Here is a 14906-nt window from a genome sequence, read left to right on the forward strand (position 1 = left end):
TACGGCAATATTAGCGCCAAGAAAAAAAATTATTTCAGCCATTTTATAGAACCTTGTGATATTTCTTCATGATAAACTGTGTTCATTAATCTTTAAAAGTGGTTAGTTTAAAGTGTGTAGGACTTCTTATATTATTTTAGTATTTTCATAAACAAACTCGAGTTTTGCGGTTTTTCATCACCAAAAATTTACGACAATTTTCCAAAACTTTTATTAAAAACTTATAACTTGATGATATTTTTTCCTGATAAACGATGTATATTTATCTTTAAAACTGCCAATTTTCAAGTTTGTAGTGCTTATTATTATTTTTGTATGATTTTTTTTGGTTTAAAGTGCCAATTTTATCTAAATCTCAATTTTTGTATACTTAGGAGTAAATTTTAGCTAAACCAAATTGTAGCTAAAAGTCTGCTCTTTCACATCAGTGAAGAGAGTCTATGCAGTAGTAATAGGTGTGACCAGAGTCACCCCACTTGCGGGGTGACAGTGAAATTTTCAGTTCAATATTATCATCAAAATTTTTATAGGTTTTGCTTTTTAAATGTGATTTTGTGTTTGAAAATAGTTTTCTTGATTTTAAAATTTATAAAATAGGAACTCAGGAAGTGAAAGTGCAAATTTTTAGTGAGAAAAATGAAGAACCCAAGACATAACCTATAAACTTGAGTGTTGATAGGAAATGACATTGGGTAATACGGCAAGGCAGAACATCCGAAAGGATCTCTCTGCCGATAAAAGCCATATGAATAAATAAATAAAAAGTGGTCAGCCAAAAAAAAATTCTCCAATCTCCTTCCAGATTAATTTTTTTTCTTCAACTTCCAATAAGCAACAAGATTGGGGGTGTAAATATATGTCATGAACATAGAATTATGTTGAGAATAAACAAAGTTACAAATGAAAATGTGCGTTTTTTGACCATAGTCACCCCACATGACGGTACAAGAAAACTTTATTGAAGAAGTGGTGAATCAATTTTGGAATCTTTGTCTTCTATAATCTAAACGATTCATAGGAAAACTATTCCAATCACCAGAATCCTACCAGTCATCATCATTCATTGAAGTATTGTAAACTCTACGTACCAATATTTGTTTCAACTACTTATTTCCTTGTACTAGTCATACCATCTATATATCCTTGATTTTTCCTTATAATAAATCCCTAGATGATTTAAAATTAAATTTTTAATATTTATAGTACATATCACTTATGAACAGTATGTCGAACCATGTTTTCAGGGGATTATGGTTGTGTAGATGTATTGTCTTGAAAATTTGAATTATTTTAGCAGTAACTCTAATACAATATAATAAATCAGTTTAGCTAATTTACTTTGTATTTAGAAATACACTTCCAATTACTGTACATTTGTTGGACTTGTGGAGTGCGAAGAAGCAACACAACTTTGTGAATTAATTGTAACATACGTGACAAGCATGATTGTGTGTACACACATCTTCAACACACTTGTCCTTTCGTTAGTGGCGACCCGTATGTATTCAAAAATATAGTAGCACATTGATCCTATTTCTTATTGGATTGTATTTCCTTTTAGAACAGTGTTCCTCTTTATTATTATATTATGCAGGGTGGCACAAAATAACGGGAAATTTTTAAAACGCCATAAAACATTAGTGAGAAGGGCAAAAATTATTTCATTCAAACTAATGTAAAGTTCAAGACTTATAATTTGAGAATTATTAATAACATTTATCACTTTTTGGCAATTACTTCTTTAAGATGGCTTCCTCCTGAACGAATACACTCTTGAAATCTGTGTTGACGATTCCTTATTGATCGCTGCAACATCTGCGTTCCCTGGTCCCCTGATCTGTCCACCTGCGATTTTCTGTTTGTGGAGCTATCTCAAATCAAACGTTTTCACAACTTGACCAATAACTGTGGTTGAATTCAAAATGAAATTAACAATATCCCAGCTGAAATGTTGTAGCAATCGTTCAGGAATCTCAACACAGATTTCAAGAGTGTATTCGTTCAGGAGGAAGCCATCTTAAAGAAGTGATAGATGTTATTAATAATTCTCAAATGGTAAGTCTTGAACTTTACATTAGTTTCAATAAAATCATTTTTGACCATCCCACTAAGGCGTTTTTAAAAATTCCCGTTATTCTGTGTCACCCTATATCTCCTATTAGAATAGTGATCCTATTTATTATTGGATTCTATTTCCTATCAGAACTGTGGTCCTATTTCTTATTGGCTTCTATTTCCTATTAGAACAGTGGTCCTATTTCTTATTGGATTCTATTTCTATATTGATTATATTTCCTTATTTGGGTATGTTCTTTTTCTCACTTGAACAATAACATTTTCCAGGTGGAAGACGATCTGGAGAAGGTGAAGAACGCTTCTTCGCAGGGCGAGCTGATAGACAACATCAAGCTGTTCGGTCGCAACGCGAGTGAGCTGATGAATCAGGCGGCCAAACGCCAACAGGAACTCAAGGACCCGCAGCTCAGGGACGATCTGGCTGCCGCGCGCGCTGTGCTCAAGAAGCACTCTACTATGCTGCTCACTGCATCTAAGGTCAGGCGATATTTCTTGTAATCTCTCTGCATCTAAGGTCAGGCGGTACTTCTTGTAATCTCTCTGCATCTAATGCCCCATCTACATATTGGCCCAACGAAGGCCAACGTCGGCCAACGCTGGCTACCGTTCACTGGCCTCCATTGTGCACTCGTTGAATTGCAGGCCAGCTTACTGGGCCAAGTGTGGACTAGGCCCTAGGCATAAGGTCAGACAATATAGGCATAATATTAGGCAATATTGGTCATAATACTAGGCATAAAGTCAGACAATAACATCTTGACACTTTGGGCCGGTTTCCGAGCTCGGGATTTAGCTAAGTTCTAGACTTTATTAGCTGGAGTCAGAAAATTAGCTTTCCAAAATTGGGGCGTAGTCGCAGCTTTTATAACAGTAGTCGCAGTTTTTATTTTTCATTCCTCTATTTGGAAACGTTTTTCCTTGACGAAATTAAACATTTCTAAATAATTCAAAATAGCTGAAACTTTACAATATCTTCTCTTTATTTTGTGTTTAATTTTCTATTTTTTAAAATTTAATTCAAACGTGACTTTGACAATGACTACGACTACGCCCCGTTTCGGAAAGCCAATTTTCTGACTCCAGCTGTTCAAAGTCTAGAACTTAGCCTAATCCCGAGCTCGGAAACCGGCCCTTAGCTACGCTACGCTGAAATACGTATTCAAAAGAAGTAGCCGTCCTTAAATCCCTTAGACCAGTTATAGAATAGACACGGCCAATTGTATATTCATACTGAACGTCGATGAAGCCAACATCTACTGTCATATCACCATATCGTGACGTCAGCATCGGATAGAAAAGAATGTAAGCAAACTGCATAAAAGTTTTCTATCCGATGCTGACGTCACGATATGGTGATATGGCAGTAGATGTTGGCTTCAGAGGCTAGACTTCCCAGCGTGTCTATTCTATAACTGGTCTAAGCTAAATCCCAATATTTATAGCTACGCTACGCTGATGTGAACGGGACAGATTCGTAGCTTGGATTTATCATTGGGATGTAGGACGTATTTCAGCATAGCGTAACTAAATGGACGTATTTCAGCATAGCGTAGCTAAATATGAAGATACCTTAAGGTCAGACAATTACATTCAAAGTCTTAATAACAATATTTGAGCATAGAAAAATAGGATAACAAGAGGTTAAATGCCAAGTAATTCACAAACTATTCATGTAAACTACATTGTATATTGTATTATCTTATCGATGCATTATCAGTTCAACCACAGAGTCAAACGCTTCCCATAATAAAAAGTTGCTACAGTTATGCTTCACGAACACGCGCATTTCTCTTTTCATCAGCTGATGCTATGCTTATTATACATGTTTATTAAGGTTTCTGTACAAACACAGATATAATAAGCATCGCATCACCTGATGGAAAGTGAAATACGCGTGTTCGTGGTGCATAAGGGGATTGATTACATTGGATGCGTGTATATGCAAGTGTATTCACTGGTTATTCATGACCGAGACCAAGCGCATGAACAAACGCGCAGATGAGAAACGAAATCTGGAAAGAACACACACTGAACGCGTGAACTTGCTGGTTGCGTTCAGTGTGAGCAGCTAAAGACAAGTCACAACGTGTTTCAATGGCACCACTTTCCGGATTTTGTTTTTCGGCTCATGCATGATCTAACGTGCACTTGTACATTTATACGTATCCAATGTTATCATACCCGAAGACTACGTATTTTTATATTCTAGTCATTCTTCAATGTAGACTTAGAGCGAGGTAGGTTGGGTTATGTTAAATTAGGTTAGGTTAGGCTGGTCACACACCGATTAGTCAAGACAAGACTATTCACGTTTAGTCATAATACTTCACATTGCTGCTTATGACGCAACACACTGATTAGTCATTGCAATTAGACATGACTCCATAAGCAACTATGTGAAGTATTGTGACTAAACGTGACTAAACGTGTCTTGCCTTGACTAATCGGTGTGTGACCAGCCTTAGGGTTATATTTGTTTGGTTAGTTTGGGGATTGAATTAATTAGGTTAGCTGATACTGTTATCGATTATTAACAATGTAAACTCTTTAACTAGAATATCACTATAAGAAGCAACATACATCCTAGGAATGTAGTTTTCTGCTCTTTTAAATCCGTGTCGTTTCATTTACATTATTTTGTTCTATAAAGCACCATTCACTATCCAATATGTTGTCCAAGGTGAGGTCCATTAATTCGTCGTCGGAACGTGAATGGGGTTGTTGTGGGCGGGGCGAATACTGTCGGAACTCTGGTGAACTGTTTAACTGACTTGTCCGACCTCAAAAGGTCAGGCTCGATTTAGAACTTGAGTGGGGATGTTGGACTAATCAGCCGTAGCGTGAGTGGTGAAAGCTCGTATAGTGAGGTTCACGTTATAATGGCTGTGGAGAAAGATAGGAGAATAACGTTGCCGATCCTCTGTCTTGTCAATGCCTTCTATAGATGGTAGCTAATACAGGTTTATTGATGTAATATTAACGGTTCATTCTCGTTTAAAATAAACAATTATATTTTATTGAGCAGGACATTATATTTTTCAAGAATTTCATAATGAATTTTCATAATTGAGATTAAATATTTTGTTAATGAATTATTAATTCTACATTGTTGAAAGATGATCTGGCAACAGAGCAAAGCTAGAGAGAGATAGCGCTATCCGCTTTGTTGAATGATAGACAAGGATAGCAATACCATTGCTAATCAAACACTGCCATTATAACGTGGACCTCACTATACATGGTGTCCCAACGTAGTTGGACGAAATTGTCTCATAGTGAATGGCCCGCTCTACTCTACAAGGTGTTCACTGAATCTACTGTATTTATTTAATCACATTCAGAATATTTATTTATTTATTTATTTACAAAGGCGACTTTCTAGAAGTATTTTAAGCCTAGGTGATGATGATGGGATGAATCAATTGATAATACAATGAAGGTAGAGTTATGAATGAATAAAATTATACATAAATCATACAGATGATTGGGAAAGGGTCAACAGGTTCAGCCCAAACTGCCAAATTTTTATATAAATAGTTCCAAATGATAGGTTATGATTCTCCACTTCAGAGTCAAATCAATTATAGTCCAAAATACATAAACTATAGTCTGAGGTCCACGTTATAATGGCAGTGTTTGATTAGCAATGGTATTGCTATCTTAGTGTATCATTCAACAATGCGGATAGCGCTATGTCTTACTCGCTTTGCTCTGTTGTTAGTTCGTCTTTTAATAATGTAGAATTAACAATACAATAACAAAATATTTTACCTTTATTATTAAAATTTATTAATTAATTATCGGAAAAAATAATTTCTTGCTTGATAAAATATGATAATTGATTATTATTTTAAACGATAAATAACAGTTAATATTACATCAATAAACCAGCTACCAACATCAGCTATCGTCTATAGAAGGCATTGACGAGACAGAGATCCGGCAACGTTGTTCTTCTATCTTTCTCCAATGACATTATAACGTGGACCACACTATAGGAATTTCGAATTTAGATCATGATGATATAGTTTATGAAAAGGATTATGTTCATTTTGAATTTTTCATAAAATAAAACTATTCGTGTATATCAATGAATATTTTCGCTTTTGATTCATGTAACTTCTGAGTCCCTCAGAGTACGTCATTGAAATTGATTTTGTTATGAAGGTTTTTATTTATTTATTTGTAGGTTTATGTGCGACACCCTGAGCTGGCGGCTGCCAAGGCGAACAGGGACTACGTGTTCAAGCAGGTGTGCGAGGCGGTAAACACAATCAGTGACGTGGCCCAGGGCAAGGGACCTGGCGCCCCTCAGAATCCCTACGACGGGCCAGGAGAGTTGGCTGCCGCGCTGGATGATTTCGATGTAAGTCAACGCTTCTCTTATTGCAAATATTTTGACATTTCCCTGAGTAGTGGAAGTAGTTCACATCCAAGTATATTGTTGAGTGAGGTCTAAGCCAGTAAATTTTAACCGTGACTAATGTCACGAGAACCAATCACAGAAGCCTTCTTTTCAATGAAGCTTTCTCTGATTAGTTCTCGTTGCATTTAAATTAATTTACATTAAATAAATGTATGTATCTTGGTTTAAGTGCAGTAGCATATACTTATATTTATTTTTTGTAAAGCTTTTTTGTATTTTGTTTTTGGCAAATAAATTCATTCATTCATTCATTTAATCATGATTAAAATTTAACTGGCTCTTGTGCAACCGGGCCTTAGTCTAGTTACGCACACATCGATTTTTGGATGTTCGGTTTTTTGCCATCCGTATAAAATCTACCAGATTAAGTTGGAACTTAAACACAACTTGAACTTGAACACAACTTGAACTTGAACACATCCAAGTTTGAACTTGGATGAACACAACTTGAACTTGAACACAATGAACACAACACAACAAAAACTTGTACACTTGAACACAACTTGTTTGAACACAACTTGAACTTGAACACATCCAAGTTTGTCAAGTTATGTTTAATCTAATAGACTTTATAAGGACGTCCAAAATCGTACGTCCGAAAATCGATGTGTGTGTAACTAGACTAAGGCCCAGTTGCACAAAGGCCAGTTGAATTTTAATCATGATTAAATGCCACGAGAACCAATCAAAGAAAGCTTTATGAGGGAGGCTTCTGTGATTAGTTCTCGTGACATTAATCACGGTTAAAATTTAACAGGCTTTTGTGCAACAGGGGCTCACAGTTGCAAATATTTTAGGCTAGGCACACACCAGTTAGTCAAGACAAGACAAGACATGATCAAAGACAAGTTTAGTCACAATACTTCACATTGTTGTTTATGACTCAACTCACACTGATCAGTCATTGCAATTAGACATGTCTTCATAAGCAACTATGTGGAGTATTGTGACTAAACGTGGCTAGTCTTGTCTTGACTAACCAGTGTACGCTCAGCCTTTGATATTTCCCTGTATAGTGGAAGATCCATTCTCAAGTATATTGGGAAAAATCTTTTAAATCTTTTATCCGTTAAAAGATTTTCCCCAATATACTTGAGAATGGATCTTCCACTATACAGGGAAATATCAAAGGCTGGGCGTACACTGGTTAGTCAAGACAAGACTAGTCACGTTTAGTCACAATAATCCACATAGTTGCTTAAGAAGACATAGTTGCTTACTTATTAATACCTCCACCTTAATGAACAAAGTTGAAATGTTACTATACTGACATTCACTTAATAAAATTATTGGGGATGATAGGGCTGCATGGTTGCAAATTCTCTTTTTTTCCTCAGCTTTCTATAATATACATACCTGAGATGCAGGTCAATCCCGTATATCTGATGATAACATATACATTAATAAAATTTTTATGAATTGTTCCATATTATTTGAAACAGTTTGTTGTTTGCGCACACCAGGTTTGGGAAATCACTATCTGCCATGCTGTGATTTGAGTTCAATTTGCATAGTTTGTTTATGAATTATGAGTTTGGTATGCTTGATCTCAAGAATCATTTTTACAAAATATTTACTCTGCATATGGTGAGATTTCAAATTGTTACATGGTGTGACTCATTTAACAAAACGTGCTGTAAATTTATCATGTGTTTGGGCAACTAGAAGTGTTTCCTCCAGTGGGTTCAATCATTATGGAACTAATGATAATTTACACGGTTTCGCTAATGTTTTCCTTTTTCTGTCGCACAATTAAACAATGTAAAAAATCGTATGAATCACATTTTTTAGTTCATAAGTTTTAGCTTGAACTTGTGAAGTGACTCATTTCTAGACATTAGAATCGAGACGGAAACTGAAACTGGTAGTCTCTCAGTTATAAATGCTCTTAAAAGATGAGTTTTTTTAGAGGTTATGCTCACATGATTTTTCAAGTTATTAGTAGAAAAGGATGTGGCTACTTCTAGTACCTTTCAGAAGTCAGTGAAAATTATAGGACGCCAACTCTGCCAATTCTCTTCTCCCATTGCTTTCTGTTGTACATTGCTGAGATTCAAGTCAACACGCTATATATGATATAATTGACTTAGCGAAGTGAGGTCTAAGATTCAAGTTGACGGTTTGGCATTTCTCTTAATGTTTGAATGTTGAAATGTTTATATGTTGCGCATTTACGGCGAAACGCGGTAATAGATTTTCATGAAATTTGACAGGTATGTTCCTTTTTTAATTGCGCGTCGACGTATATACAAGGTTTTTGGAAATTTTGCATTTCAAGGATAATATAAAAGGAAAAAGGAGCCTCCTTCATACGCCAATGTTAGAGTAAAAATCAGAATATAGAATTATAATCATAAATCAGCTGACAAGTGATTACACAGAAGTGTGGAGAAGCCAGTCTATTGCTGTATTCCCATAAGGTTCATAGTTTCAATCAGGTATTTGTATATGAGAATACTGCGTGAGGTCTACTGTTCACAGAACTACTAGTATTAATTGTTAATTCTTGTTAACTAGTAGTTCTGTGAACAGTAGACCTCACGCAGTATTCTCATCCACAAGTACCAGCTTGAAACTATAGACCTTATGGAAATACAGCAATAGACTGGCTTCTCCACACATCTGTGTAATCACTTGTCAGCTGATTTATGATGAATAATTCTATAGTCTGATTTTTACTCTAATATTGGCGTATGAAGGAGGCTCCTTTTTCCTTTTAAAATTCTTAAAATTCAAAATTTCCAAAAACCTTGTATATACGTCGACGCCCAATTAAAAAAGGAACATTCCTGTCAAACTTCATGAAAAACTGTTACCGCGTTTCGCCGTAAATGCGCAACATATAAACATTTAAACATTAAGAGAAATGCCAAACCGTCGACTTGAATCTTAGACCTCACTTCGCTCGGTCAATATTGATGAATAATATAACTTGGAGGCCCAGCTCGGCGCAGAAGTCTGTACGGACCTATAGGTGAGCGTTGTTTGATATTTCGCGTTGTGTGACGGCACCAGTTGTTTGAGAGTGTTGTTGTTGGAATGTTGTTTGAGTGGTGTGTGTTGTGTGGGATGCACAGGAGCGCATGGTGATGGACCCGCTGGCTTACAACGAGGTGCGCACCCGCCCCTCCCTGGAGGAGCGTCTGGAGAGCATCATTAGCGGCGCGGCGCTGATGGCTGACTCGTCGTGCACACGGGACGAGCGTCGCGAGCGAATCGTCGCCGAATGCAACGCTGTCAGGCAGGCGCTTCAGGACCTGCTCTCCGAGTACATGGCCAATGTGCGTATTACTTACACCTCATTCTTTTATTTCCTGGATATTCTTTAGACCTGTTTCCTGAATTACTGACCTGATTTACTGAATAGACCTGATTACTGAATAAAAATACTAGATGTCCAACCAAATATTTAGGGCCGGATAGACCTGATTTACTATTTTATAGACCTGATTTACTGAATAAAAATTACTAGATGACCAACCAAATATTTAGGGCCGGTATCCGAGCTTGGGATCTAGGTAAGGTCTAGACTTTAAACATCTGGAGTCAGAAAATTGGCTTTGAATGAAAAAGACTAAGAAATTGTCAAAAACCACAGATTTATTGATACTTAGAAAGACCGGTTTCGGTTATTACACCATTGTCAATCTCTGATAAACAATATCAGTAAACAGTAAATATCATCTGCCAATTTTGAGAGCCCTCCCTTCTAGGTTCAAGTCATTTACATAAAACAATTTCACATAAACAATATCAGAGATTGACAATGGTGTAATAATCGAAACTGGTCTTTTCAAGTATCAATAAATCTGTGGTTTTTTAACAATTTCTTAGCCTTTTTCATTCAATATGAATAATTAACCACAATATCAACTTCTCAACTACACAAAAAGTGAAAATTGGCTTTCCAAAACGGGGCGGGGCGTAGTCGCATTAAATAGTTGCACCAAAATAAATCTTTATTTTCTCATTTCTATAATTGGAAACGTTTTTACTTGACGAAATGAAACATTCCTAAATAATTCAAAATAGCTGAAACTTAACACTATTTTCTCTTTATTTTATTTTGTGTTCAATTTTCTAGTTTTTTGAAATCCTATACTATTGAACGAGCAATTTCTGTTTAGATGTTTATATGTTTATAGCTGAAACTTTAAACTATTTTCTCTTTATTTTATTTTGTATTCAATTTTCTAGTTTTTTTGACATCCTATACTATTAAACGAGCAATTTCTTTTTAAATGTTTAGATGTTTATATGTTTCACCGGATCTCGAAAACGGCTCTAACGATTCTCACGAAATTCAGAGCATAGTAGGTTTATAATATAAAAATTCGATTGCACTAAGTCTCATCCCTGGGAATACTCGCTGAAGGACATTAAAAGGATAATATTATTATCGTCGTCTGTTGATGATGGAAGTGAGTGAGCGAGTTCATGTTTGTGGGACTGTGTCGAAATTATGACTCAGCTGTTGAACTTTTGTGATCATTCAATCAGGTACTTATTGCCGGTTGCAAAAAAGCCGGGTTATTTTTAATCCTGATTAATTCCAGTAGAACCATCTTTTTGAAATGGTCTTCTGATTTGGTTCACGTGAAATCAATAAGGATTAAAATTAAACCAACTTTTGTGCAACCGGGCCTTTGTGAGGGAAATTTTTGCATTCCTCTAGGAATTAATCTCAATTCACTGTGATTAGATAGAAAATTTCTGCATGAACTATGAATATTATTATAATAGAAAATTTCTGCATGAACTATGAATATTATTATAATTTCTTCTTTCGTAATAAATTTTCTATGCTTTTGTACTCCAGAACAAAGCTCGGTCCCCGATATTTTTTTTTAAACTTGACTTCGAATACGACTAAGCCCGGAAAGCCAATTTTCTGCCTTCAGCTGTTTTAAGTCTAGAACTTGGCTAAATCCCGAGCTCGGAAACCGGCCCTTGAAGTAGACATCTAGTATTTTGAAGAATAGTCTCATTAGAGCTATGGGAATTATATGATTTACATGATAAAGCAGCTGGATTCGCACACTACAGTGAAAATATAATTCCCACGAGTTTTAATTGGACTATTCGCACTCAGCCCGACTGAATGAGTATGAATATTACCATTAGAACAGATGCGAATAATATTTACACTGTCACTGTTGTGTGTAAATCCAACTTGAGAATTCTGTTATGTATTTATCAATACTACGATTCTCCTAAATTTCTAAACTATCTCCTACCTTCATATTCTAGTACTTGGGTTGGTAGGATAGGAATAAGTTACCTAATTTTGATTTCTGCCAGAATTTTTGGGTGTGTTGTGGTGGGAATGCTTTGAATTATCATGTGTTTTTATATTGTGTTTCAAATGACAAACTCCATTGAAATATTGCTGCAAACAATTGAATAGTCTAGACCTTATTGGAGAAAAATTGTTGAAAGTAATTTTATAAATTCCAATTAAATAGTCTATACCTTATTGGAGAAATTATTTGTTGAAAATAATTTTATAGATTTCAAACAGCTTTATAATGTGTGAGACGATTGACGGAAAACTCTAGAGAACACGTAGAGTCAACGTATCTCTGAACTTTTATATCGTAATTTAACCCTATTTGGAATGTTCGTTGAAATTTAAAAGTTGTGAAATGAGAACAATCTATTTTTCTCCCAAAAGTAATTGAGGTTAACATGAAATTATCTCAGAAAATGATTGAATACTGAAATTTATTAGACTAATAAATAAAATATTTAAATTAATTAACAATCAAGTCGTTCATTCCCAGCTTTGGCTTTTATTAGTAGCTGTTGGCAGCTTGCTGTAAAGCTTTGTCGAAGCAAATTTACATTTTGCCTACAATAACTGCACAGTTTCCTGAATTAATTGATTAACAACTCTATAAATCAAATCAAATATAGTACTGCTTTACTTGTTGGGTAATAGAAAGTAACTCTACCAGCTATGATAATTTGATCCATGAATTTAAGGACCGGTTTCTGAAGGTGCTTAGAGACACACGCCACGAACACGAGCATTTCACTTTTCATTAGGTGAATCTATACAAATATTATTATCAGATATAATATTTACATTTATATATTAATATAAATTTAAATATATAAAGGTGCGTACAGATATACACGCCAGGAACATGAGCAATTCACTTTTAATCAGCTGACTATATCTGTATTTTTACAGAAACGGTAAGATACAATTATAAAAAGCTTGGCATCAGCTGATTAAAAGTGAATTGCTCATGTTCGCGGCGCGTAAATCTGTACGCACCTTAAGATATACAGATTCTGTATCCCGCTGTTTCTGTTCAGATAAAACAAGAATAGCATCAGCTGATGAAAAGCTAAATTCGCGTGTTCGTGGTGCTAAAGTCAGTACGCAGCTTAGAACACTTATTAAATCTAATGAACCATTAAATCTGTAGGTTGATGGTCCATTTAATTTAATAAGTGTCCTAGAAACCGGGCCTGATTCAAACATGTACTGCTTTTGTAATTTTAGTACAAGGGTAAGTCAATTATTATCCGTAATATAGGTGTATTTTTCTTTATGTTGGTTGGACTGTTGATTTGCATTGATGATGTATTCTTTGTTCATTTGTGCTTTTATCTAGGCTAGTTTCAAACAGCTATTTCAATTCCATCATCACTGGCATGCTGTTAATTATGGCAGCTACACTATTCATTTGCACCAAATAAGATAGCGGGATCAACCGTTTTTACTTTCCTTGCCCTATTACCATAGGTAAGGAAAGTATTGCTTTCCGAAAAAAATTAAGGTACCCCAATTTCTAAATTTCTATACGTTTCAAAGTCCCCTGAGTCCCTGAATCAGAATCTGAATCTGAATCTCAAAACAACAGAAATTAAGTCATTTGGTAGGTATTCTATTCCAATTTCTTTTAAAAATAAGAGAAAAATAGAAATCCTATTAAAAATAAGTAATTTCAATGGAAATAATTCTGAAATAACCTTTCAATATTATTTATACCGGTACGAGTAGGTCTAACCTATACGTGTAGGCTAACTGAAGCATGGATGAAGTCTAGGATGGTTAGTTATCTACTTTTAAAATGTCATTTCAGGTATTTTAATTTGTGTTTCTCATGCGGTAATGTCTAAAAATTATTTAATTGTTTCAAAAATACATTTTAAATCAATTATACGACTTGTGTACTAAAGTATTTTGATAGAAGAAAAAAAATGGCGGCTGAGAATTCTTTGTCTACTTTTGTACATTCCCTGTCAAAGGTAGAAAAATATATTCTGGAAAACAGACATCGCAAAGCTAGAGAGAGATAGCGCTATCTGTTTTGTTGTATGATAGAAAAGGACAGCAACAGTATTGTCAATCCTACACTGCCATTATAATGTGGACCTTTCTATAGCCTAGATATACCGGTAAGCACAAATAAGCAAATAATGCATCATTAACGCAAATTAACAGTGCTACCAACATGAACAGAAATACACCTACATTGTGGATAATAATTGACTCATCCTAGTATAACTGTATTTTTAAAACGTTGGTAGAACATGAGTTTAAAGTGTCAATAAATATGTGTTAGCTGTTTAGTGTAGAGTTTTGTGAGGGCAACATATGATATCGATGAAGTAATTGTCGATTTGTGTGTTCTTTTTTTTTTGGTGAGCGTAGCAGTTGCAAATACAGCGTGGTGGCAAGAGGGTATGGACACTTTCAATTTGTGTCATGTTCTGGAAAGCAAAAATCAATCACTTTCTCACAATTATTTTGTGTCATATCACACCACAGTCATCAAGTGCTCACTGAAGCAACATGTGATGCAATGTCCCATATCACCACTGTTTCAATATGTATAGTAATTGTGCTTGCTTGATGCTTGAACTGATCACATCTAGTCTAGTGCTCGTACTGTTAGACAGCCAAGCATACATCATCTTTAGGACCAAGCCACATGAAGCGTTTTTCAGCCGTTTTTCCACTTGTGGCGGACTAGTCGGCAGGGCAGGAAGCTCTCCGATTGGCTGTCCACTGGAACCGATTTCGTCCGAACTAGCATCGGCTGAAAACTACCGAACTCGTTCGAACGATCCCCCAACAAAGAAAGCTATAGATGCTCGTCCATTGTAACAGGTTCATACGACCGTGCACGGCCGATCAATTCTTCGATCCGAATAGAATGGGATTTTCCGGCTCTATCCGTCCGAACTAAATACACCTTTTCCAATTTTATTTGAGAAAGTATCAAGTTAATTTGAGAAAGTATCAATTGTAATTTGAGAATAGTCACTTGTAATTGAGAGAATGTCAGATGTAAATGAGAATAGTCAATTGTATTTGGGAAGTCATCACATGTAATTGAGAATAGTGAATTGTATTTGAGAAATCGTCAAATGTGAATGAGAAGAT

At 35.4% G+C, this 14906-nt stretch overlaps 1 protein-coding gene across 8 annotated transcripts in view; it reads left to right on the forward strand.

Annotated features, from left to right (window-relative positions):
- Nucleotides 1-14906, forward strand: part of LOC111064593 (catenin alpha) — a 73923-nt gene that overhangs the window by 9430 nt on the left and 49587 nt on the right. For 4 of the 8 annotated variants that reach the window (XM_039426540.1, XM_039426542.1, XM_039426541.1 and 1 more), the window contains 4 exons: nt 2344-2553; nt 6266-6442; nt 9580-9783; nt 14172-14201. In XM_039426540.1, the coding sequence (XP_039282474.1) occupies nt 2344-2553; nt 6266-6442; nt 9580-9783; nt 14172-14201 (621 nt within the window). The remainder of the gene's footprint in view (nt 1-2343; nt 2554-6265; nt 6443-9579; nt 9784-14171; nt 14202-14906) is intronic. The other 4 variants (XM_039426544.1, XM_039426546.1, XM_039426545.1 and 1 more) reach the window with 1 other exon arrangement.

Source organism: Nilaparvata lugens, chromosome 4 (assembly GCF_014356525.2).
Source record: "Nilaparvata lugens isolate BPH chromosome 4, ASM1435652v1, whole genome shotgun sequence".
Taxonomy (NCBI): domain Eukaryota; kingdom Metazoa; phylum Arthropoda; class Insecta; order Hemiptera; family Delphacidae; genus Nilaparvata; species Nilaparvata lugens.